This window comes from Ovis aries, chromosome 6 (assembly GCF_016772045.2).
Source record: "Ovis aries strain OAR_USU_Benz2616 breed Rambouillet chromosome 6, ARS-UI_Ramb_v3.0, whole genome shotgun sequence".
Lineage (NCBI taxonomy): Eukaryota > Metazoa > Chordata > Mammalia > Artiodactyla > Bovidae > Ovis > Ovis aries.
In genome coordinates, this window is record NC_056059.1 from 35,393,489 (window position 1) to 35,420,013 (window position 26,525).

Sequence of the window (26,525 nt, forward strand, 5' to 3'; positions counted from 1 at the left end):
GAAGCAAAAAGAGAAGAGAGAGAGAGTTAAGCACTGGGTTTACCTCATTTTTTTCCAGTCCTGAGCAGCAATGTGGCTAACATGCATTTTCACATGTACTGAAGCACGATGGTCATGGTCCAATATGACTGCAGAGTGAGCGGCTCTGCCCCTATCCACAGGATGATGTGCTACCACACTGGAAGTGTAAGATTCTAGTTCTCTTTGAAAAAAGTAAAATCATTCAGGTTTCCTTGTAATTGAAAATGGGTGATAGTTTGGGGGAAGCTGTGTAAACTGGGGGATGTATACTATCAGTATAATTGAGGGGACCTTAAACTCAGCTGTGTTAAAAGCTGTAGCAACTTTCTAAGTGGACTGTCTCAAAGACGGTTTGCTTAAACAAAGCAATTTCCAACTGGTGGCCACTTGAAAGTAAGGGAGAGCTGCAAGTGTTTTACTAAGAGAATATTTGCTTAATAGTGCCACTTAGAAGGGTTTTCCCCAGATTTTTAAGAAATACATAGGTTCAAAACAGAAACACTGTAAGTAAAAGCAAACCATTACAGGGCATGTCTAAAGGGGATCAAGCAGTAAAATCAGTGAAATTTCAGAAAAATAGAAATTCTTATAAAATAAATTTACTCTCTTGAAACATTGCTTCTTTTTTCCCATGAATCAAACAATATTTTAAATGGGAATATAATTTTTCACTGGGGAAAACAATTTAGAGGAAGATTTATTAAAAATATTGAACACACTAAGTAATATATGTCTGTAATTTGCAGACTTCTAATGAACAAATTTATTCATTGAGGTCTGAATATCAGACACGAGAAAACAAGTGCTTGGTGTCTGTGTTTCTTCCCATGTGAAATTATGTACCAATGAAACTGCACTTCTGGCATATGTTAATTATGCTCTGTAAGGATATGTCGCTGTGACAATAATACTAAATCATCTCTACTCCATAGAAAGTGTATATATTTGGCGCTAATTTGACTTAGTCTCTATTGTTGGATTAAATTTTGCATTGCTTTCTTTAGAGCACTGAGCTAAATTAATGAATCTCCATTCATGTCTGGAGTTTTTGTTTTGATTTTCTTCTCTCCACTGATTAATAGATAGCCTGGCATAATTTTTTATTTATTTGGAGGAAGAAGACAATCTGTAGCTTGTGGAAAAGTGTATGCATTTAGGAGCTATGGTAGGTGGTGAAGAGTATTAACTTTTATGCTAAATAATTGTATAATTTTTAAAATCAAGATACTTTCTTAGATGTAATAAAGCATTTTCTTGGCAGCTAAAATCTATCTACTTAAGATTGTTACCAAAGAGTAAAGTATTGGTTTTCAAACCAGGGTCCCTGAATCAGCAATATCAGCATCACCTAGGAGTTTTAAAAATACAATTTCTGCCCCCCCCCCCCCCCCACAGACCTGCTAATTTAAGAAACCCTGGAGTGAGGCAGAAATCTGTGCTTTAACAAGCTCTCCAGTTGATTCCAATGCACACTGAAGTTTATGAATCACTGGAATTAAATCCATCTATCAAGATAAATCATTCTTAGCAACTTTCAACCTCACTAACTTACCTGTTCCTCTTAGCCATGGAAGAGTGTTCTGGATATAGGCTTGTATTTATAGCAAAAGGAAAAGGTGGCTTTAGCAAAATGAACAAATGGTCTTTTCTTTTTTAACTGCTAACCTTTCTGAGCCAGATCATAGGAGAACAAAAAGAGCTGGTGCATTGGAATGCACGCCACAAACAGAAGATTTTGTTAGGAAGTAATGTGTGATTATGGTAAAAACAAAGACCACATATTTTGTGGAATACAAACATGGCTGCTCTTCAAACTTATTTTTCTATTATTAACTTGTAAAGCATATTATGTTCTTGCTTTTCTTCTTTTTTCCTAACATCTCTTTGAACTAGTAGTTTTTTGTCATGGATGGAAGTCAGAAGTGATTGTTAACTTTGAAACTAAGTGTCAACGTTCTGTCCATCATCCTTGCCCCATCTGAAGATTATGAATCATAGCTCTGTTCTAGGGAATTGAGAATGTGTGTATATATAGTTCTTTAAACTCTGTATGTGATTTCAATGCATGACCGTGGTTAAGAACCATTAATTTAGAACAAATTTCAAAATTTTCTAATTCTAATAAATAAAGTCAATGTTATAAGGCAGAAAATACCAGATTTTTCTTTTTCTTTTTCTTTTTTTTTTTTAGAAAACACCAGATGTTTTTAAGTTAAAAATTGCAGTCCAGATTACAATTGGATTGATCTTTCAGAAATTTTTAAACAACCACTAGCTTTGTTGATAGCAAGAGTACATGTTAAAGACTTGATTTAATAAGTGAATAAAAACCTTTAGTCTCCTACCATTCCATAGACAAGCAGACCTTTATAAGGAGTAAGTGAAGTGAGGTGGATGTGGAGAGTGGTTTTCACAGTTCCCATTCCCTACTATAGATAATACTATTCTCAGTGTTAGGACACACAATCCCCAAAGAGAGATTCCTAAGTGTGTGCATGTGAAATCTTTGAGATACCTACCCAGCAATCAAATCTAGAGCCCACTGACAATTTCAGTATGTCTCAGAAATAAAAGGGCCTTTCCACTCAAAGCCTAGGCTATAGCACCTCACTCTTATCTGGTAACATCCCACAACGCCCTAACTCCAAAACTGTATTCAATCAGTATGCACCAATGTGACCTAGCAATTATTAAAATATTGAAATACAGCCATACATACTGGAAAATATATTACGATAAAGTGTAATAACTCATAAGCACTTCCCTAGTGCCTCAGTGGTAAAGAATTTGCCTGCCAATGCAGGAGACACGGTTTTGATCCCTAGGTCAGGAAGATCCCCTGGAGAAGGAAATTGCAACCCACTCCATTATTCTTGCCTGGGAAATCCCATGGATAGAGGACTAGACAGACCTTTGTTGGCAAAGTAATGTCTCTGCTTTTGAATAGGCTATCTAGGTTGGTCATAACTTTCTTTCCAAGGAGTAAGCGTCTTTTAATTTCATGGCTGCAATCACCATCTGCAGTGATTTTGGAGCCCCCCAAAATAAAGTCTGACACTGTTTCCACTGTATCCCCATCTATCTCCCATGAAGTGATAGGACCGGATGCCATGATCTTCGTTTTCTGAATGTTGAGCTTTAAGCCAACTTTTTCACTCTCCTCTTTCACTTTCATCAAGAGGCTTTTTTGTTCCTCTTCACTTTCTGCAATAAGGGTGGTGTCATCTGCATATCTGAGGTTATTGATATTTCTCCTGGCAATCTTGACTCCAGCTTGTGCTTCTTCCAGCCCAGCGTTTCTCATGATGTACTCTGCATATAAGTTAAATCAGCAGGGTGACAATATACAGCCTTGAGGTACTCCTTTTCTTATTTGAAACCAGTCTGTTGTTCCATGTCCAGTCCCAACTGTTGCTTCCTGACCTGCATATAGGTTTCTCAAGAGGTAGGTCAGGTGGTCTGGTATTCCCATCTCTTTCAGAGTTTCCCACAGTACATGTATTTTACTAAATATTATTTAGGAATTTACAATAAATTATTAAAAACACTGGAAAAGAGACAAAAGTTTAAATTTTCAAAGTATTTTAGATATCATGAGTGGGAATATTTTGAACCTTAGAAAAAAATAAAAATGTTATCAATAATGAGCCAAGTCCTGGATTGTCTAATGATACAGTGCAAATATCAGTCTGGAACATCTTTTGCTATATAAGATATCAAAATCAAAAATAACAAATCAATATCAAAAATAAATTATATTTTAAAATATAATCTGTATATTTGAAATAAAATCTACTTGATTTTCAATACAAATTAGTGAACTGTTTTGTTTCCTTTTTTCAGTCCCTATGTTGTGTCCAACTCTATTGTTGACTCCATGGACTGTAGCCCATCAGCTTCCTTTGTTCATGGAATTTTCCAGGCAAGAATACTGGAGTGGGTTGCTATTCTTTTCTCCAGGGGATCTTACTGACCCTGGGATCACACCCTCCTTTCCTGAATTGGCAGGTGTGTTCTTTACCACTCAACAACCACAGAAGTTCATCAGTTTTTACTTAATATATAAATGTTGACTTCAAATAATGATCTAAATTTGTATCATTAAAAATTACTAGACTTTTTTTGTCTTCAATGACATTTGATTTCTGTTAAAATTAATTTGTTATCAAGAGAAAAATATTAAAGAACTTTATGAAATTGCATGTGTGCTAAGTCACTTCAGTTGTCTCTCTTTCAGACCCTATGGACTGTAGCCTGCCAGGCTCCTCTGTGCATGGATCCTCCAGGCAGGAATTCTGGAGCGAGTTGCCACTTCCTTCTCCATGTGCTCTCCCTATCCCAGGAATCGAACCCATATGTCTTATGTCTCCTGCATTGGAAGGTGGGTTCTTTACCACTAGAGCCCACTAATTAGTTTCATGAAACAAGCTTTTGTAACAATAAAAATTTTCAAGTAAAGTAAAGCCTTTGAAATAAAAAAACTTCAAAACGCTTTATCAAATATATTAGTAAAATTCAATAAAATAAGAATTTTAGAAAAAATTAGAACTTTTAACATCATCATGAAATTCAGATCAGTTTTATGTTTTACATTTGGAAAACAAGGTTGTTTTTTTTTCTACAGAAAGGAAAAGGAGAATTGGTTTTCATAAATGACATTCTAAATCTTTTTTAAACTTTATAAGGAAAAAATTATTTCCCTTTTAAACTGAAAATAACATGAAAACTGATAAAAGATATTTTAGATATGAAAAATGTTTACAGATACTACTTAATACAAAAATTAATAAGGGAGAAATTACATGAGAAAATACAGATTTTCTAATAACTTATGTGAAAATGAAAATTTTATGACAAAACTCAAAAGTATAATGTTTAAGCGCCTTGATTTATAATGCCCTAAGTTTGATTAAATGTTTGCGGAGCTGTATGAATTGATTAAATAGGACACTCCTATAAGAATTTTTATGATTTAGTTAATAATAAATATATTAAATATTTAAAAATACACATAGAAATAATGAAAAAACATAATGTAATCACTGTTAACTCAGTGATGTCTAGTAGATAATTCAGTCACATGGCAATACCATTGATGTTAAAAGAAATTATAAACTTACTGAGATTTCATGTCACTCATGGCTCTAAATCTGATGAAGAAGTCTTTAAAACAGACCGAGGCAGACCTATATTAATCATATCTCTGATGGGGAGATCATTTAGCTGGTGTCATCCATGTCAAAAAAAAGAGCACATCAATAATTTATAGAAATTACTAAATTGCTTAGAATTTACTTGAATGATACAATGACTGATTTGTGTTATGATTTATATTACTAGGTATATAGTTTTATAATATAAGTAACATATGCACTGGAGTGGGTTGCCATTTCCTCCTCCAGGAGTAACTTAAGAAAATAAAATAATATTCTTAATTTTTTATTTTTATATTGATTTATATATTAATCGATACCAAGTTAGTTGTCAAGTTTTTGAATATAACCCCTGCCCCTTGCCATAATCAAGAGGCAGATTAATTGAGGCAATCATGATCCTGACTAAAGTGGAGTAACCTCAATAAAAATTGCAATAGCTTTTTACACAGTACATTCCCAAGGGTTTAAAATACGATGCTAAAAGTTTTCATTACAAATTATAAGGCATTATTTTATATTGCATTATATTTTAATGAAATTAGGTGTCTTCTCTGTACAAAGTATTAAATCTTTCATATTTAATGTGGAGATTGTAACATTCTATTTCATTGAATGTTCCTGATTTGGAAAGTACCAGCAAAAAGAGAGTCGTCCACACACACACACACAGTCACACAAAAGGAAGTGAACAGTATGCTATGTGTGTTGGGTCTTATTTGAGGCAGACTATTTCATCCAATTATGGTTGTCTCTTTGCCACTCACTCCAGGCCAGATCCTGAATGTGCAAGAAGTGAAAACAAACCTAGGTAAGAGGTAAAGGGTCAAGAACAGAAAGGAGGTATACGAAAAGAATTTAAGTGTAATTTTCTATTCCCCTTAGGGTCAAAAGAATTTCAAGTAAATTTCATTCATGCAATCTGGAAAAATGCCACTGCATTGCCAATGAGAGAATAGTAAGTGACACACTGGAGCAAATCAGCAAATTAGAAATAAAAAGACAATAAAAAACTTTAGAATAAGAAAATGGGAGAAGAGAATTAAATAAAGAAAGCTTTCAGATAGTCTCAGATGGTAAAGAACCTGCCTGCAATGTGGGAGACCCAGGTTTGATCCCTGGGTCTAGAAGATCCACTAGGGCAGGGACTGGCTACCCACTTTAGTATCCTTGCCTAGAGAATTCCATGGACAGAGGCTACAGTCCATGGGGTTCGCAAAATGTCAGACATGACTGAGTGACTAACACTTCAGGAAGAAAAAGAGAAATAAACCAAAAAGGATAACGATGAACACAGAAATATTGACTGAAGCCTTTAGTTTTCTTGCATACTCATCTTTGGTGCTTCATTCCTCAGCATGTGGAAATATTTTTATGAAATAACAGTTAATATTTCTCCATATTTATATTAATTAATTTTTTATTTAATGATTGCTTTACAGAATTTTGTTGTTTTCTGTCAAAACTCAACATTAATCAACCATAGGTGTACATATAACCCCTCCCTTTTGAAAATCCCTCCCATTTCCCTCCCCATCCCACCCCTCTAGGTTGATACAGAGCCCTGTTTGAGTTTCCAGCCACTATGGAAGATGGTATGGAGATTCTTAAGTAATCTAGGAATATTTTTCTATATTTTTTAAAGTTTTAAAAAGATTGATTTGAAAGAAAATGTAAGTGGAAAGAAACCCTTTCAATATTGAATGACAAAAACTAATGTGATTGCGTGTGTGTGTGTGTGTGTGTGTGTCTGCATAAAACTTCGCATTTGCTCTTAGCTATAGTCATTTTTAATTAATTGTTTTAGGAGGAAATGGATGAAGAATTTTATTCCAAAGTAAAAGAAACAACCATTAAGCACCACAAAAGATCTTTGAGATCCAATTGTTGTATGAACCTCTTTTCTGTGGAATTCATTGGATGGGGTCTCTGCCAAGGCTGTTAAAAACCTGAAATGCCTGTTTAACAAATTCAATAGTTTGTTATCTTTTCTTAGCTCTGTTTGTTGACTGGAGTTCAATACTTGCATTCATCCCAATTTATTTCTCCGGATTTAGATGGTGGAGAAGCACTGATAGGATCTCTGAGAGTGGAGTCAGTTACTCTCCTGTGATAAAATTCCTGGTTGATCGATGCTTTTTCATTTTTTCATTTAGCAATCTTTCTGTCTTCCTTATGTATTCTCTACCACAGGACTGCCACGATTCTAGGTTTTCCAGGCAATCATCTTATCTTGCACTTAAGCAGAGACCTTTGTTTTGTTCCATAGGTACAAATTTCTAAGTCTTTTTTTCTTGATCCTTTCTAAGAGATTGGTGCTGAGACAAAAGGACATTTATTTAGAATAATTCTACCCAGATCTTTATGTTCTTCTGATTTTTACAAAGTTCAATATATTTTTAAAATTGTATTTCTTTTTTCTCTTTTCCAAATATAATTACTTTTTTTCCCCTTGCATTAGAATCTCTGATCTTAGTGGATCAGGGCTTAAGAGAAACAAGGTCAGCAAGTGTCAAGAGCAACCATTCCTTTATTAGGTGGTTTTCCTTTCTTTCTTTTAATTACATGGGTGTTATTTATTTTTTTTTTTAGTTTTTTATTTTTTTTAATTTTAAAATCTTTAATTCTTACATGCGTTCCCAAACATGAACCCCCCTCCCACCTCCCTCCCCATAACATCTCTCTGGGTCATCCCCATGCACCAGCCCCAAGCATGCTGCATCCTGCGTCAGACATAGACTGGCGATTCAATTCTTACATGATAGTTTTTCTTCCTTCCAGGCTTTTGAGGCATATGGAGGAAGTCATTAATGGCGTCTCAGTAATAGGAAGCTTGCTCTCTCCACCTTAGACCCAGACACCTTCCTGTGTGGTTTGACAAGGCCAGTTTCCAGCTGATCCTTTGATATCAACTCAACACTGCATGATGATGTTGAGTACATATGTAAACATTTACTGAGATTTAGTAGCTAAATAGAAAACAGTTTGATGCAACAAAAGTACATTGTGTTTTTTGACTAAACGTATCATACTATTATTGAGCAGAGGAGGTAATGTTCTTTTTCAGGGGAAGGTGTTAATCACTACCAAGAACTAGATATGCAAAAATATAAGAAATATAGTTTTATTTGTTTCAAATATTGTAATGAAATATTTAACTATTTAAAATTTAAATATTTAATTATTTAATATGTAATGAAATATGTAACTTTTATGGCATATTAATTGAAGTAATTTTCAAAATAATCTTACTAGAGAAGCCACATATTTAAAATAGTACAATAGCTCTTACATAATTTATTGAGTTAGTGCACACTTATGAAAATAAATATTTTTGTATATTCATAACATATGGCAGGGCCTGTTTATTCTAATAACCAACTAATTACATTTTTCAACATTCATAGTAACTATGATATATTTTAGAAAAGTTTTATAAAATACCTTTTTACTAGATAGAGGATCTGATTAAAGCTGACTGGATTTTTTTGAAAACAGATTTTTAGACAAGTTTCTTTTCCCTCCTCTCTAATCTAACATTATTTGAACTTAAATTCCTGTCCTTTGTGTTATTAGAGCAAGCCAAAATTTCCTTTAACTACTTCAGAACATTTTAGAGACATCTACTGGAAAAGCACATTATTGCAAAATTTATAAAATTGTTTTAGAAAGTATGTCATTACTGATATTTCAAAACATATCTTGGATACCATATCAGAAATCTAGGTCACTTTGTGAAGACAAGCTTGCTGACCCTCAAGAAAGGTGTAACAAATGTAGAATATATAAAAATGTTACTTTGATATTGGACTTGGTGCTCCTTTTTCTTACCAACAAAACTCTATTCACTTATGCTTTTTATTTTTATTTTTATTTTTTTTAATTTTTTTATTTTTTAAATTTTAAAATCTTTAATTCTTAATGCGTTCCCAAACATGAACCCCCCTCCCACCTCCCTCCCCATAACATCTCTCTGGGTCATCCCCATGCACCAGCCCCAAGCATGCTGCATCCTGCATCAGACATAGACTGGCGATTCAATTCTTACATGATAGTATACATGTTAGAATGCCATTCTCCCAAATCATCCCACCCTCTCCCTCTTCCTCTGAGTCCAAAAGTCCGTTATACACATCTGTGTCTTTTTTCCTGTCTTGCTTTTTAAAACTTAGTTTCTTCTTAAGAATGTGACTGTTATTTTAATAGCTAATCTAGAACTTCTTGCCAGAATTTTGATTCTCTGAGTTGCAGCAAAAACAGAATGTGTGGAAAGTTAGTAATAATATAAATAGTATGTTGGAGAATAAGACCACAGAAAGAAATGCTCCATGGGGTTTGTCTTTTTTTTGATGCTTTATCTTATATTGGTATATAGGTGATTAACAATGTTGTGCTGGTTTCAGCTGTACAGTAAAGTGATTCAGTTATACATTAACATGTACCTGTTTTTTTTTTTTTAAATTCTTTTGCCCCCATGGATTTTGGATCACACATCCTTTCCTAACAGGTTGGGGATTGGTCTACTGAAAGAGACAGAAAAAGAGAAGGGTAGAAAGTGAAGCAGGAGAAATAAATGAGAGTGTAGTTGCCAGCAATTCCATTTTCTGATCTATTGATTATATATTTAAAAAGACCTCCCTAGAGCAATTTAAATTAAAATTGTTTCTTTTTCTATTATGAAGTTAATTTTGTTGTGGGAAGGAAAGTTGTGGGGAAACAAGGATTTATGACACTCATGTAATACTTTACAAATTTTCCATGAATAAAATAATTCCCTCTTGTTGTAAAGGACTGACACGGAAGTAATTATAATCATAGCTACATAACCAGGTTATTTCAAACCCTTGAGGGCTCTGAAGGGATTTAAAGAATGGATCAGCCACACTGATTGTTCTTGCCATATTTGGAGCTGCTTGTCATGTGAGACAGCATGGAGAGTGCTGTCAAAGGGAACCTGACAATTTTCTCTCCCACATATGAATAAAAGACTGTTGGCACACATATAAGGTGTGATGAAAGGGGAGGAGTACCTTGGTATGTAATTGGGTAGGAATCAGAAGGAAAATGTGTGCACTCCCCCCTCACCCCGAACCCCTGCCCCAAGGATAGATGAGATAATGAAGAATGGTTCAAGGGACAAAGGGACACAGTACTCCTTGATACTACCAGTGCATCAAATGCGCTAATGAAAAATTCGACAGCTTTTATGTACTGCGATGTAAAGTGAAGACTGGGATGGTCAGGATATTGTAGGCAGCAACAGTAGGTTCCCTTGGAATCACAGTTGTATTAGGGTTGATTGTATGACAAAATGACACGATGGGCACATCTACCATCAGAAAATTATTCCCACTATAGATTTCAATGGAAAGACCTTCCCATAGCAGCGTAACCAGCAGATACCTGCATAATTCTAGTTACAGTATTGTGACAGACAGTCAGAGTCAGAACTGTTGTGGAATGTGTTTGTTAATGGGGATTCAAGATAACAGTTTGTGAATCTAGTATTAAAGGTATCTACAGGTTGCTTCCATTATACCAGAGGGTGTTGTTAAAAAACAAAGCAAATCCCGTTTGGATTCAGCTTAAATATTTCATATAATACTTTGAAAAAAGGGGAAAACAGTACCTAGTAGGTATGCAAAATTGTCAACTAGTCTCTTTTTTTATTGTGTGTGTATATTTATAATGATGGAATTCTGTGTTTTTCCCTCCTGGGCATAAACAGCCCACCTTTAGTGATTAATAATCCATTAGCAGGTATAAAAGGAAGAAGCATGAAGGAACATAGTCCTCATCAGCTGGAGACGATGACACCCTTTGACATACAGGCTTCTCTTCCTGCTACACGTCTGCATTCAGTCTGTTAGGTACAATAGAACGTGGAATGACATTCAAAATTTCTAGAAGGGTATATTGTGAACCCTTCTGAAAAACACTATATTTAAGAAATGATAATGGAATTAATAATCTTAAGGATCTTTTTTCATAAGAAGAGAAATATAAAAATGAACTGTAAACTTTAGAGTAGAGTACTACATATTCTCCAGAACTCTTAACCATCTGACACACACAGACTATAAACAAATATGTTTTACCACAGAGAGTATGTCTGTGTACCTGATGGAAATCAGAAATCCTTTGAAAGCTGGATCATATTTTGAGTTTTTTTAGAACATGCTAAACTACCTTCTTTGCAAATATTTTTGGTATAGATTATATTTTGCTTAAAACTTTGTTTTACCTGATGCTATACTCTGAAAATGTATTAAATAACATTTCTGAAATTCAGCCCAGATCCAGAATAAAATAGCAGTACAGTGAAATTTGCCTACAGATTCTCAGTGAATGGGCTAGAAGAACCATATATAATATCCTTAACTAAACTGCAAGTTTCCTAGAGCTTTTATATTATAACTTTCTTTTTTTTTAATGTGAATCATAATGGTTTCTCCACACTTACATTAATTTTTAATCACAGTCTCTTACACTGTTGATTGAATTCCCTGCTACCTCTAATGGCCTTTCTTGAAATATTCATTCATTTAAAATATATATTCTGATGCAGTATTTTATTTTTCAAAGGAAACCTATTTAAAGCCCAAAGCAAAATAATAGTCACATGGATGTTAGACCATAGCAGGTTACCATGCATTTGATCAAGCTTGCCACCAGACAATCCTTAAACTTTGTTGAAAAATGGCTCCATTAGGATATGTTTTAAAAAGGAGAATTTCACTTATAGATGATATTATTTAAAATGATTGAACTGGAGCAAAACTAGAAGGTGATTTTATTTTTACATAGGGTCACTTCTAAGACAGTTTACTTAAAAATATAAAGTTAGGATTTCTGATATTTTAATAAGGCATTGTTGATACCACAGAGCTAAGGGAAATTAAAATATTTAGACAGATCTCCAATTATTCATCATATGAAACCAATACAAAAATGAAAGAATTTAAAGGATAGCTTATGAAATTTTACGGTGCTGGAATAGCTCCCATATTAAGAAGCTCTAAAATAGTAACTCTTGGTAGTTTTACTTCATGTTAATTTACTTGAGTTCAAAAGAGAAAACACAACTCCTTTGGAATCAGTTGCTTATTCTTTAGTAGTTTTACGCTTCTCATTGTGATTATGAAATTACTATTAGAATATACCCTTTTAAAAATTTTAATTAGAGGCTAATTGCTTTACAATATTGTGCTGGGTTTTGCCATATATTCACATGAATCAGCCATGGGTGTACATGTATTCCCCATCCTGAACCTCCCTCCCACCTCCTTCCCCATCCCATCCCTCAGGGTCTTCCCAGTGCACCAGCCCTGAGCACCGTCTCATGCATCCAACCTGATACCTTTTAGCTGGCATTTTGGTCCACTGAATCCAGGACAGCACTTCCATTCTAATGAGGTAACAATCTTATGTTGCATCCTGTACACAGAATTTGGTATCTTCTGAGATCTAGAGGAGAGGAGCCCAATTGGGGGAAAACAGATTATTTGTCTCACATTAAATTATTAGTTGGAATAAAAGTGGGATGATGCCTGGAATATAATAAGCTTATGTTAAATGTTATCTGTTATTCTTCTTATTATAATAATGTTCATCATCAACATTGCTGTCAAACTTAGAGTTCTTTAAATACATTATAAAAAAATTAAGGTTTATACTCTTTGGTATTTAAAATTTATACCTATCATTATGTTTTCTAAAGATACTACAATTTTTCCCTTGATAATGCTTTTCACTAAACCAATGTTAAAATCTATTTTAATTCTAATGTTTAAATAGCTTATGGGAATAATTAGTTTTAGTTCTTACTATTTCTTATATCATTAGGGTTAAAAGAATCCATTTTCCTCCAGATCAATATTAAACAACTTGAAACAAGTTAGATATCGGTGATCTGATTAAAAATATGATAGCCACTATGATTTTAACCTGTACTTTCTTATCTCTCAAGTTTTTAAATTAAACTACCTATTATTTCTCTTATATAGTATCTCTCTTAGAGGGAGAGAGAGAGGGAAGAAGGGAGGAAGGGGAAGAGGGGGAGAGAGAGAGAGAAAAAAGGATCTAACATGAGAAAGTGTTTCTGAGAAGAAACCATGAAAGGGAAATGAAGACACTCTAGCATTTCAAGTTAATAATCAATATATTAATAAATAGTGAATGGCACTAAATTGCAAGCTTTAAATGTAAGTATAAATCATAAATACAACTTGGTCACATGATTCTTATCCCTATGACTTTAATATTTAGGTAATACTTCTTATTAAATGGGTCTGTGAAATTGGTTTGTATTATCTTGTTTAATCCCCATATTAGTTCTATGAGGACAGTATTACTACCCTGGCTTGGTGATGAGGAACCTATTATTATCTTAATTTGTCACATATGATTATGTGGAGACAACAGTAGCCACTATCATGGATAAACCCTGATTATGTGGGGAAATGTATTATAACAGGCTGGGTCTTAGTTTCTATGATAACTTGGGTGATTAATTATGTGTGAAATTATTTCTCAGTTTTAAAATGAGCTATAAGACATCTTCCATCTCTGAAAGTAGGCTAATCATTTATCTGTATTTATTTCTGTAAATAGTAATCAGCAAATAACTCTGTCCAGTGAAACAGCATCTCTAGTCCAGCAGCTAATGCTAAACAGGGAGTAAGGCAGTTTGGGAGAAGACGCTAGAGTTTATCAGGGTAAACTCAAGCAGTTAGTTGCATTACTGTTGGACTCAACTGTTCCTGCTTTGACAAACTGTATCCCTGGTGCATGTGGCTCAGACAAAGAAAAACTGACAAATGTTGCATTTGCACTGAAATAGAAAGTAAAAGGAGAGATTCACTCAAATGTAAAGAAAGATTAAAAAATGGGAACAAAGATGCATATTTCTAGTTTGTTCAAAGAGAAAAAAAAAGCTCACCTGAAACTCAGAAGGGCAGTGTGATTGGGGTTACTGTAGTGATATTTTCACTACTAAAGAATTAACAGTCCTTTCTTTGTATTGCACGTTGACTAGGAAATTGTCATAAAGGGAGGAAATGCCAGAAGAACTGGAGCTCAGGTCTCCCAAATCCCTAAGATGTGCTTAGCTCTTTGGACCTTGGACCTTGGACCTTAGCTATGCTCTTAGGGACTAAGAAACACCCTGATTTTATGTATCCTTACTGCACACTGTTCAAGACTAATTCATTGCCCGAGTTATTTGTATGACAATTTGCATAACGTTAGCCATCATGGCCTGAATAACAATTTTAGTTTTTATTGCAGGCTTTCCTGAAACACCCCCAGCTGAGCTACTGTGACTGCATGAATTCAGAGAATTTATCACTCAGCCTCACATTTTAGGAAAATTACATAATTAAAAAAACAACTCTAAGTAACATAAGTCATTAAAATAGACACAAGAAGAAAGAACCCACTTAGCTGCTTTACCAAGCATAATTGCAATTAGTGGCTTGCCAAGTTATGGGCTTCTTTAGCCTAGTCTGAAAGGGAAATTATCAATAAACCTTTAGAACCATATGAATTTCATGGAATTAAAGGATTGTGGTCTAGTCATAGAATATAAGTAATAGTAATAATAAAAATAGAAATAAACATAAGAGTTAACATTTATTAAAAACCCACAAAGTACCAGGCACTGGGCTAAGCATATTACTCCATTTATCTCACATATGCTAAAAACACCCATAAGGGGCAGTTCAGTTCAGTTCAGTTCAGTTGCTCAGTCATGTCCGACTCTTTGTGACCCCACGAACCACAGCACGCCAGGCCTCCTTGTCCATCACCAACTCCTGGAGTTCACCCAAACCCATGTCCACTGAGTCGGTGATGCCATCCAACCATCTCATCCTCTGTCGTCCCCTTCTCCTGCCTTCAATCTTTCCCAGTATCAGGGTCTTTTCAAATTAGTCAGCTCTTCGCATCAGGTGGCCAAAGTATTGGAGTTTCAGCTTCAACATCAGTCCTTCCAAAGAACACCCAGGACTGATCTCCTTTAGGATGGACTGGTTTGATCTCCTTGCAGTCCAAGGGACTCTCAAGAGTCTTCTCCAACACCACAGTTCAAAAGCATCAATTCTTTGACGCTCAGCTTTCTTTATAGTCCAACTCTCACATCATACATGACTACTGGAAAAAACATAGCCTTGACTAGACGGACCTTTGTTGACAAAGTAATGTCTCTGCTTTTTAATATGCTTTCTAGGTTGGTCATACCTTTCCTTCCAAGGAGTAAGCGTCTTTTAATTTCATGGCTGCAATCACCATCTGCAGTGATTTTGGAGACCCCAAAATTAAAGTCAGCCACTGTTTCCACTATTTCCCCATCTATTTGTCATGAAGTGATAGAACTGGATGCAAGGATAACTAGTTTGTGCATTTTAGCTAAAGATCACACATTTAGTTCAATGTGATGTGCTCTACCCTGACCCTACTGTACATACATGTACTTGGTATGATTAACTTTCTTTGCATATTCCAGGCCAGACATGATTATGGTATAAGCAGTGGGTATTTTCAAGAAACACTACATACCTTTGAGGACAGGGTCCACTGGTCCAGCCACAGGGCCCTCTGCCACTTGGAACATAAGTGACTTGGTTGTCCAGTATCACTGTTGGAGATAATCTGGTATGTACATAAGCACACCAGTTCCTAAGGAAGAGATCATTTATATTAGGAAAATATTATTGTCAGAGAGCATTCTTTTCATCAAGATTATTTTCTTAGACCTATGTCTACTGCCACTAGTGTGTATTAGATACATTGAAAATTTGATATCTAACTTTAAAATATCTAGAAATGAGAGAAAACATGCCTATTATTGCATGACTGTATTTATGGATAATAAACATTGTAAGATCAAAGTAAATTAAGAATAAATCAGAGATAAAACCAGAATCTATACTGTTCACCTTTAAGCTAAGTCAAAATCCAAGATTGCCCTTATGCAAATTATCAATACTGGACTGAGATAGTGACTCAGACATAGATCCATTGAACAATATGCAGTAAGACAAATGTAAGCAAATGAATGTTGTAAGGTTCAAAAGAGAAGAAAAATTGTTATTAGCTACAAGCGATACGATTGTGAATGAAAATACAGCTGTCTAGGTTGGTCATAACTTTCCTTGCAAGCAGCAAGCGCATCTTTTAATTTCATTTCAATCACCATCTGCAGTGATTCTGGAGCCCCCCAAAATAAAGTCAGCCACTATTTCCACTGTTTCCCCATCTATTTGTTATGAAATAATACAATTTAGGAAAAACATTCATAATCTTTCCCAGGTTCAAATAAGCCAAAAATATTAACATTAGATGAAAATGATCTATGGAGTTTTAAGCTAAAAATATGTTTAATATTTATATTATGATAACTAAGTACTATAGAACTTAAATGAAAGTCTTTAAAATACATACCAAGATATATTAATGTGTTTCTGTTTCAGCTCAGTCTCTCAGTCGTGTCTGACTCTCTGTGACCTCATGAACTGCAGCACACCAGGCTTCCCTGTCCATCACCAACTCCTGGAGTTTACCCGGACTCACTCTTTTAATTTCATGGCTGCAATCACCATCTGCAGTGATTTTGGAGCCCCAAAAATTGTCGGCCACTGTTTCCCCATCTATTTGCCACTGAAGCATAGCTGGAAAATCCAGCTGCCCTCCCATCTGTTTTGCATGACCTTTCAATCATCAGCAAATACTTCTGCCTCTAGGAATGGAAGACTGGGTAGGATATGGCTATGTGACTTTCTAAGCTATCACTATGGAAAGCATATTGAAACAAAATTCACGAATGCCAGGTACTGTATCCAGAAATTAGAGACTTGTCTAGATGGTGTTAAGGTTTTGACCTAGCTAGAGTGCTCACACCTGCTTCTTACATTCATGTTGTTAATCTTTTGTTCATAAAATGAGACATATTATGAAATATGTGAATGGACTTCTCTGGCTGAAGTCTTTAATGTTTAGGCTCCTAAACTGGTTCAAACTAAAATAACATTCATGAAATAGTGTCTTTTAGACTTCTAATGATTATATTTATTATATGCAGATGGCTATGTGATTTGACTTAACTCTCTGCTTCCATGAGAGCCCTGACTTGATTACAGTACCTGAGTTCTTGGTTGTAACAAAATGTTCTGAAAATAGGAAAAGAAGGGAAAAAATGACTAAAGAATCCCTTGAAAGGATTGTCATGAAGTTTACTCTTACACTAATAAATTTCATTCTCACACTAATTTGATGAGAAGCCAGTGGAATAGGTGCAAGAACACAGTTTGGTTTATATCAAGACCAATTTTAGCTGTTGTCAAAGAGAAGCAGTTATACTGAACAAAGTAGTTATCCATAAATATTTGAATCGAGCGTTTAAAGAGAGGGAACTTTGTTTAGAAGGAATATTGCAGGTGCTGGCATTTGATAAGTCTCTCTGAGCTGAACTTTGATTATCCTGGGATGAACTTAGGGCTTCCCTGGTGGCTTAGATGGTAAAGAATCTGCCTGCAATGTGAGAGATCTGGGTTTGATTCCTGGGTCAGGAAGATCCCCTGAAGGAGGGCATGACAACCCACTCCAGTATTCTTGCCTGGAGAATCCCATGGACAGAGGAGCCTGGTGAGCTATAATCCATAGGGTGGCAGAGAGTCAGACAAGACTGAGCGACTAATACAGAACAGATTGAACTTATTTGTAGGATTGCCACAGGCAGGCTAATAAGTTGGATAAATCAACAGAATTGATTTTTAAATTTTTATTCAATATTTATGTGGAGGGAAGGTTGAGTACTTTGTTCAGGGAGAAGAGTGGGTCCAGGATCCCTAGAGATCAACCTTCTAGGATGCTCTGATCCACTTAACTCTGCCCCATACGTGCCCACCCTGCTCAGCAAAGCAGCCCTCAGCCAGGACTAGCTGGTGTTGTTCGAGAGTCTCCCTAAGGAGTCACTCCCTGATGCTGTGCTACTTATTAAAGTATCTCATTCAACCCCATGAAGTTCTCTCCCCTAAAATCACCCCCCAAATCACAGTTTTCTCCCCCTCCCAATATTTCCAGTGATGTTCAGAGCTTCTCACGGATGGGCACTCTGGGCAACTGGCCACTAGACCAAATTCTTAAACTGGTGTTCCCTCCACTGAGGAACCACTGATCTTGGAAAAGCTACAGAATTTGGTTGAGTCTATAAGAGAAGAGTGAAAAAACTGGCTTAATGCTGAACATTTTGTTCTTCCCATTTTTCCCCTATAATAGGTCTGAAATCTTGGTCTACGCCTTGCTCATAAGATCTGTGTCTTTGCTGTTTCCGTAAATTGAGGGACTAACACATCAAGTCAAGAAGTCTTTTATTTTCAAGTAAAATCTTAACCAGAAGGGAAAATAAATAAAACCTATTAATAATGGAGTTCTCAAAGATAGAAATGGATGCTAAGGCAAAAACTCTGCTGGCTTCCCTCCAGGGTAACTGAGATGGCCCTGCTTATGAGAAAAGTTTGAAAACAAGTAAGTAAGAAACAAATCAATACTGTTAAAATTTTCTCTGCCACCGGAAGAAACAATGAGTTGTCTCAATGTGATTTTCTGGTGCTGGACTGTAAGCAAAGATGGGACAATAGCATCGTGGCTCTTTTTTTTTTTTTGAAGTATTCCATATCAAGGAGAAATTCAAGCACCATGAATCCCTTCTTTCTTTCATTAAAATGCTGAGCAGCTAAATGCAAATGGTCCATTTAACTCCATATAATACAAGTGGATTTTTAATGTCACTAGATATAACACTCCAAAAATAAGCTAGTATTTTCATAAGCCTATTCTACCAGAGAAATTAAATATGGCTTTGGTTGTACTAGTATTTTGACTTTCTGTTCTATTATATCAACACTCCAAATAGTTAATCTGTTCACCCGTATGAATCAAAAAATGGTACTTCTATCATAAATGGATTGGAAACGTTCTAGAGAAAACTTAATCAGATCTTCAGTAGCATTTCCCAAAATGTAACAATCTACCCATCTGTAAAAAGCAACTAGCTAATCAAAGTTTTGCCTCAGTTCAGTTCAGTCACTCAGTTCTGACTCTTTGCAACCCCATGAACTGCAGCACGCCAGGCCTTCCTGTCCATCACCAACTGCCAGAGTCCACCCAAACCCATGTCCGTTGAGTTGGTGATGCCATCCAACCATCTCATCCTCTGTGGTCCCCTTCTTCTCATGCCCTCAATCTTTCCCAGCATCAGGGCCTTTTCAAATGAGTCAGCTCTTCGCATGAGGTGGCCAAAGTATTGGAGTTTCAGCCTCAACATCAGTCCTTCCAATGAATATCCAGGACTGATCTTTAGGATGGACTGGTTGGATCTCCTTGCAGTCCAAGGGACTCTCAAGAGTCTTCTCCAACACCAATTCTTCAGTGCTCAGCTTTCTTTGTAGTCCAACTCTCACATGCATACATGACCACTCGAAAAACCATAGCCTTGACTAGATGGACCTTTGTTGACAAAGTAATGTCTCTGCTTTTTAATATGCTCAACATTCAGAAAACTAAGATCATGGCATCTGGTCCCATCACTTCATGGGAAATAGATGGAGAAACAGTGGAAACAGTGTCAGACTTTATTTTGGGGGCTCCAAAATCACTGCAGATAGTGACTGCAGCCATGAAATTAAAAGATACTTATTCCTTGGAAGGAAAGTTATGACCAACCTAGATAGCATATTCAAAAGCAGAGACATTACTTTGCCAACAAAGGTCCATCTAGTCAAGGCTATGGTTTTCCAGTGGTCATGTATGGATGTGAGAGTTGGAATGTGAAGAAAGCTGAGTACCAAAGAATTGATGCTTTTGAGTTGTGGTGTTTGAGAAGACTCTTGAGAGTCCCTTGGACTGCAAGGAGATCCAACCAGTCCACTCTGAAGGAGATCAGTCCTGAGTGTTCACTGGAAGGAATGATGCTGAAGCTGAAACTCCAGTACTCTGGCCACCTCATATGAAGAGTTGACTCATTGGGAAAGACTCTGATGCTGGGAGGGATTGGGGGAAGGAGGAGAAGGGGACGACAGAGGATGAGATGGCTGGATGGCATCACTGACGTGATGGGCATGAGTTTGAGTGAACTCTGGGTGTTGGTGATGGACAGGGGAGCCTGGTGTGCTGCAGTTCATGGTGTCACAAAGAGTCGGACATGACTGAGCAACTGAAATGAACTGAACTGAACTGATGCTTTATTATTTCCCAACTACTGTGTCCTATGTCTTGGAGAAAGATTATTCTCCAATGTCTTGGAGAGTTGTTGAGACATATGGGGTAGTACATGTGAACAAACCAGAGCTACAATCCAGTCTTTTTTTCGAGGCGACAGTAAGCGATATTACCCAAAATACAAATTCACGTTTTTAGTCCTTTGTCCAGAAAATGAGTTGTATTTTGTAATATCTGGATGGACCATTATAGCTTAAATCTCAAGTGTTCTCAAATAGGTTTGAAACTTGCCATCAACTATCTCAGAGACTCACAATGCACATTTAAACATATTTCTGTGAAAAAGAAAAATAATTAATAGTTTAAACTATGTTTTACTTAAATATATTTGACCATGAATGCTTTTACTTAAAAAAACTTTTATGTATCCTACATAATACAATTTGGGAAATATTGGCTCATCTTTTTTCTTTTTTTGGGTGAATACCCTTAGTCATGAAATTAAAAGTCTCTGGTGTTGGACAAGACTCTTGAGAGTCCCTTGGATTGCAAGGAGATCAACCAGTCCATTCTGAAAGAGATCAGCCCTAGGATTTCTTTGGAAGGAATGATGCTAAAGCTGAAACTCCAGTACTTTGGCCACCTCATGCGAAGGGTTGACTTATTGGAAAAGACTCTGATGCTGGGAGGGATTGGGGGCAGGGGGAGAAGGGGACGACAGAAGATGAGATGGCTGGATGGCATCACTGACTCCATGGACGTGAGTCTGAGTGAACTCGGGGAGATGGTGATGGACAGGGAGGCCTGGCGGGCTGCGATTCATGGGGTCGCAAAGAGTCGGACACGACTGAGCGACTGAACTGAACTGAACTGAACTCCTTGGAAGAAAAGTTATGACCAACCTAAACAGGATATTAAAAAGCAGAGACACTACTTTGCCAACAAAGGTCCATCTAGTCAAGGCTATGGTTTTTCCAGTGGTCATGTGTGGATGTGACAGTTGGACTATAAAGAAAGCTGAGCACAGAAGAACTGATGCTTTTGAACTGTGGTATTGGAGAAGACTCTTGAGAGTCCCTTGGACTGCAAGGAGATCCAACCAGTCCATCCTAAAGGAAATCAGTCCTGAATATTCATTGGAAGGACTGATATTGAAGCTGAAACTCCAATACTTTGGCCATCAGACGCAAAGAACTGACTTATTTGAAAAGACCTTGATTTTGGGAAAGATTGAAGGCGGGAGGAGAAGGGGACAATAGAGGATGAGATGGTTGGACGGCATCACTGATTCAATGGACTTGAGTTTGAGTAAACTCTGCGAGCTGGTGACGAACAGGGAGGCCTGGCGGGCTGCAGTCCATGGGGTTGCAAAGAGTCGGACATGACTGAGCAACTGAACTGAGCTGAAACTTTAGTCATGCTTGCCTTCACTTTTTAAACCAGAGGTTCTCAAAATTCTGTGCATATTAGAATCTTCTAGAGGGTCTGACTCCTGTAGTTTCTAACTCAGGTCTGGAGCTGGTGATTATCTTTATTTCTACCAAGTTCCGGGTGAAGCTGACTCTCACCACCTGAATACCAGTCTATGAGTAGCACCTGTTCTAAATCTCGGACCCATGCTTCTCGCGTTAATATGCAAATACCCCGAGGATCTTGGGCCTGAGCCCGCCCTCAGAGATTCTGATTGGGTGACTGGGATGGAGTCAATAACCCCTCATTTCTGAGCGGCTCTGATGGTATTGCTGGCCCACAGACCACGCTTGAAGGAGATGTTCTCTCGCTTGGATCTCTCTGAAGGTGAGGGACCTTAAGAGAATACAGGTAGAAACCAGCGTTTTTTAACTTCCTCCTGTGTCTAAGACCAGAGACACCCACTTCAGTTTCTGAAAATTAGTCAGTGTAAGTGATTATAATAAATGAGTTTAGCAATTTAGTGAAGATTAATATAAACATTTTTATAATTAATAAGAAGTTTAGACATATGGCTAAGATCAATTATAGTTACAATAGCAAAAATAAGATTCAGTTCAGTTCAGTTCAGTCGCTCAGCCATGTCCGACTCTTTAAGCTTATTAAATTTTAAACAGCAGGTAAAATGTTGACTGGCTTAACCTAGTTTCATATTAAATATATCATTGATTAATCAAATGGAAATAGCACCAGCTTAAAGGGGTCTTGCTTCCTTGAGTAGACTTTGGTTAATAAAACCTTGAGTTATTTCACAGAGACAGCACTGGGCATGTGCAAGACAGGAACCCTTATCTCCAGAATAACCGTAGGATCATGAATCTTTGGTTTGTGGAACTCAAGAGGATAGAAATGTTGCTACTTGAGGCTTTCATGAAATGAGAAGTTCTTCAGTTGGGAAAATCTGGCTTCCAGCAGCAGGGAGAGCTTACATGGACTAAGCCAATCAGGTTCCAAGTTTAAAATTCCTCTGAAAAAGTGAAAGTGAAAGTCAAGTCGCTCAGTCGTGTCCGACTCTTTGTGACCCCATGGACTGTAGCCTACCAGGCTCCTCTCTCTATGGGATTCTCCAGGCAAGAGTACTGGAGTGGGTTGCTATTTCCTTCTGCAGGGGATCTTCCCAGCCCAGGGATCGAATCCCAGGCTCCCTCATTCCAGGCAGACGCTTTAACCTCTGAGCCACCAGGGAAGCCCCAAATTCCCCTAATCCCTGAGCCCTGGACGCAAGAGATGGCCAGTCAACCTTGCAATACACTTTTATCTTCTCAAAAGCTGGTACCTTGGTATTGGCTTCTGTACACAGTGGGCAGAGAGGCCTTGCTAGGTAAAGATTTTGGTGACCCTAAGGGACAGAAATCTTGTGACTGTCTGTCAAAGGCACCAGGGGCACTATGGCCCCTGGCAGCAGGTGGACCCTTGCCACTGACCCTAAGTGGCCACCCAGACCAAGCTTGTCTAGGGGTCAGCAGTCACGTTCCTGTATCCTGCTGCTGCTCTCCAGGCTCCTTGGTGCTGCGTTCACTTTTGAGAGATGAAACTGCTCCAGGATCAGATGTCTTCCCAGTGAGAAACCTCGTTAAGAGGTGCCTGTGCTGAAACTGTGCTGAAACCTTCTCAGGATTGTTAGATTCCCACCCTAAGGGAGGATGGTGTGGTTTCTCTGGTGGCTCAGACAGTAAAGAATCTGCCTGCCATTCAGGAGACCTGGGTTCGATCCATGGGTCGGGAAGATCCCCTGGAAAAGAGAATGGTAACCCACTCCAGTATTCTGGCCTGGAGAATCCCATGGACAGAGGAGCCTAGTGAGTTACAGTCCACAGAGTCGGACAGGACTGGGGGACAAACACTTCCACAAGTTAGGGTGGGAATAAAAGGTTATAGCTGCTGAGGTACTCAAAGGACTGAGTCCCAGTCTTTTGGATTTCTTTGTCCATGCTTGTCTGTGTCTATTTTGTTAGGCTTGGTTAATAGCCATTGGCTTTTGGAATGACTGCAGCAAAGTATTAAACTTGATATATTAAAAAAAATTTTTATTTATCTATTTTAATTTTGGCTGTGTCCTGTCTCCCTTGCAGCTCGCAGGCTCTATAGTGCAGGCTCAGTAATTCCGGCAAATGGCCTTAGTTGCCAGAAGGCATGTGGAGTCTTCCCTGACCAGGGATCAAACCTGCATCCTCCGCATTGGAAGGTAGTTTCTTACTCACTGGACCCCCAAAGTCCCTACACCTGATATTAATGAGGGTCTTCTGATTCAGGAGAAGATGTCACTCTCTGACTAGAAATTTTGCTTTCTGCAGGGGTTGGTCTTTCACTCATGCCTATATGATTGCCTGGAGGTATAGATGTGTGTTCTTAATGGAACCAGCCCTGATTACTCTCTTATGTGAGAGTGTAAAGAAGAAATGAGGGAGTGTAAATCAGGAAAACTGCCCACTTCAGAAGAACAAAGTCTTTGCCTGGATTAGAGGAATTTTCCACCTAAGACACATCCTTGGTATCATTTCCCTCTAGTTTTCCTGAGGTATAGAGGGGAGACTTCCAAAATGGGGTATCTCAACCATTTACTTGCAAATTTAATGGGGGAAAAAAAAAGAAGTATGTGATCATACAATCAGCCTAAGGAGCAAGCATAGGAAAAATAAATGGGAAATACATGAAGTAAAATTAGTAAAATGGGAGCTAGAAGAAAAATCATCTATTTCCAAGTTGGTCAGCATGATATAAGACACCCATGTAACTTCAGAGTGAGTTAATGAAAGAGATTAAAACAGGTGGGGCAATGTTATTAGACAAATAGTAATTTAAGGAAGGTTGAGATAGTTAAAGCAGTAACAGGAAAAAAGAATTTTATATAATTACTTGCAGTTTAAATAAATATGGTAGTCAATTTGGCCTACATTTAGCCAGGTATAAAACAAAGCAAAAAAACACCTTCCAGAACACATAAAACTTTAAGAGGATGCTTGGTAAGCTCATTGAAAATAGCAGTTGCTGCTGCTGCTAAGTCGCTTCAGTCGTGTCCGACTCTGTGCGACCCCATAGATGGCAGCCCACCAGGCTCCCCTGTCCCTGGGATTCTCCAGACAAGAACACTGGAGTGGGTTGCCATTTCCTTCTCCAATGCATGAAAGTGAAAAGTGAAAGTGAAGTTACTCAGTCGTGTCCAACTCTTAGTGACCCCATGGACTGTAGCCTACCAGGCTCCTCCATCCATGGGATTTTCCAGGCAAGAGTACTGGAGAGGGGTGCCATTGCCTTCTCCAGAAAATAGCAGTTAAGTAGTATTAAATACATTTAAGAGTGGCTGGAGAAGGTTGAATTATCTCAAAGATGGAGACACTTTCTAATGGAAATATCTAAGAATCATTTGGTTACAGAACTCTATCAGTAAGTTTGTACCTGTCCTTTCTTATAACATGGCTCTTTCAATTATGTGCTTTTATTCTTTAAACGGTAACATGTTCTTGCAATTTCTATATAAAACTTCCTACTGTATATATAGTAAAATGAAGTTATGAAAAACAACAACAAAAAAGAAAATGGCTTTCTTTTGTTACACAGCATAGTTCTATCAGCTGGAGTCGGAGGAAAATGCCAGAGAAAGGTCTTTGAATTATAACACTCATTTACAATTAGACTTCTTTTGTAAAAGAGGAAAAATGGGAAGAAATTTGCTTTATCCCTGTTTGTTGAAAGGGAAGAAGCCTTTATACAGTTGAATACATTTTGGTTTTTCCTCACTGACAATTTTAACCTTCTTTTGTATGAGCCAAGCTAGCAGGCATTAAACTGGTTTTAAGGGTGTGTGTGTGTATGTATGCAGGGCTTCCCTGGTGGCTGAGCAGTAAAGAATCAGCCTGCCAATGCAGTAGACACAGATTCCGTCCCTGGGTCAGGAAGATGCCTTGGAGAAGGAAATGACTACGCACTACAGTATTCTTGCCTGAAAAATCCCATGGACTGAGGAGTCTGGAGGGCTACGGTCTTGGGAGTTGCAAAACGTCGGACATACTTTGGTGACAGACAACAACATATGCATTTAAGAAAGGAAACTCTGCCAGTAGGAACAAACATTGGTGGTGGTGCTCAGTGCCACGGACTGTAATGTGGAGGCGGCTTTGAGGTGAATGCTTTCTACCTGGAAATTGCCCAGATGTCTGTGGTCTCGCTGGGGAGGTAAAATGCTTTGGTTTTCTACTGGGAAGATTAAAACCCAACATGCTCTGACAGAAGTGAGCGCTTGATTATTTCAGCCTGTTTAGTTGTTCAGTTGTGTCCAACTCTTTGCAACCCCATGCACTGCAGCATCTCAGGCTTCCCTGGCCTTCACTGTCTCAACCTGTATCCTCTGTCAAATTCAGCTTTGAATCTCAGGCAGCCTCCTCACTTCACTTTCTTCAAGGTGATATGGTCACCTCTTCTACCCTCCTCATCAGGTAAGCTTTCAAGGTGGTGAGTGAGACAGAGCCTGGGCTTTCCTAAGATCCTCTGCCATAGGCAAGCCCACATCCAGCAAGTTGGAGAAAACTACTAAGGATCCGCTGACCAAGCTGGCGGCAGTCTTGGGAATGCATGGATGGATTTCCTTGGCAACTGGGTAACACCTGTGTACACTATACTTCTGACAACCATCTCTAATGGAAAGCTTTCCAGTGATCCCTGAATGAG

General features: G+C 37.6%; 1 protein-coding gene across 2 annotated transcripts in view; it reads right to left on the reverse strand.

Moving 5' to 3' along the window:
* Window positions 1-26,525, reverse strand: part of MMRN1 (multimerin 1) — a 104,644-nt gene that overhangs the window by 34,607 nt on the left and 43,512 nt on the right. For both annotated transcript variants that reach the window (XM_012179683.5, XM_012179682.5), the window contains exons 3-4: window positions 15,732-15,851; window positions 12,535-12,641 (exon numbers count right to left, since the gene is read on the reverse strand). In XM_012179683.5, coding sequence (XP_012035073.2) covers window positions 12,535-12,641; window positions 15,732-15,851 — 227 coding nt within the window. The remainder of the gene's footprint in view (window positions 1-12,534; window positions 12,642-15,731; window positions 15,852-26,525) is intronic.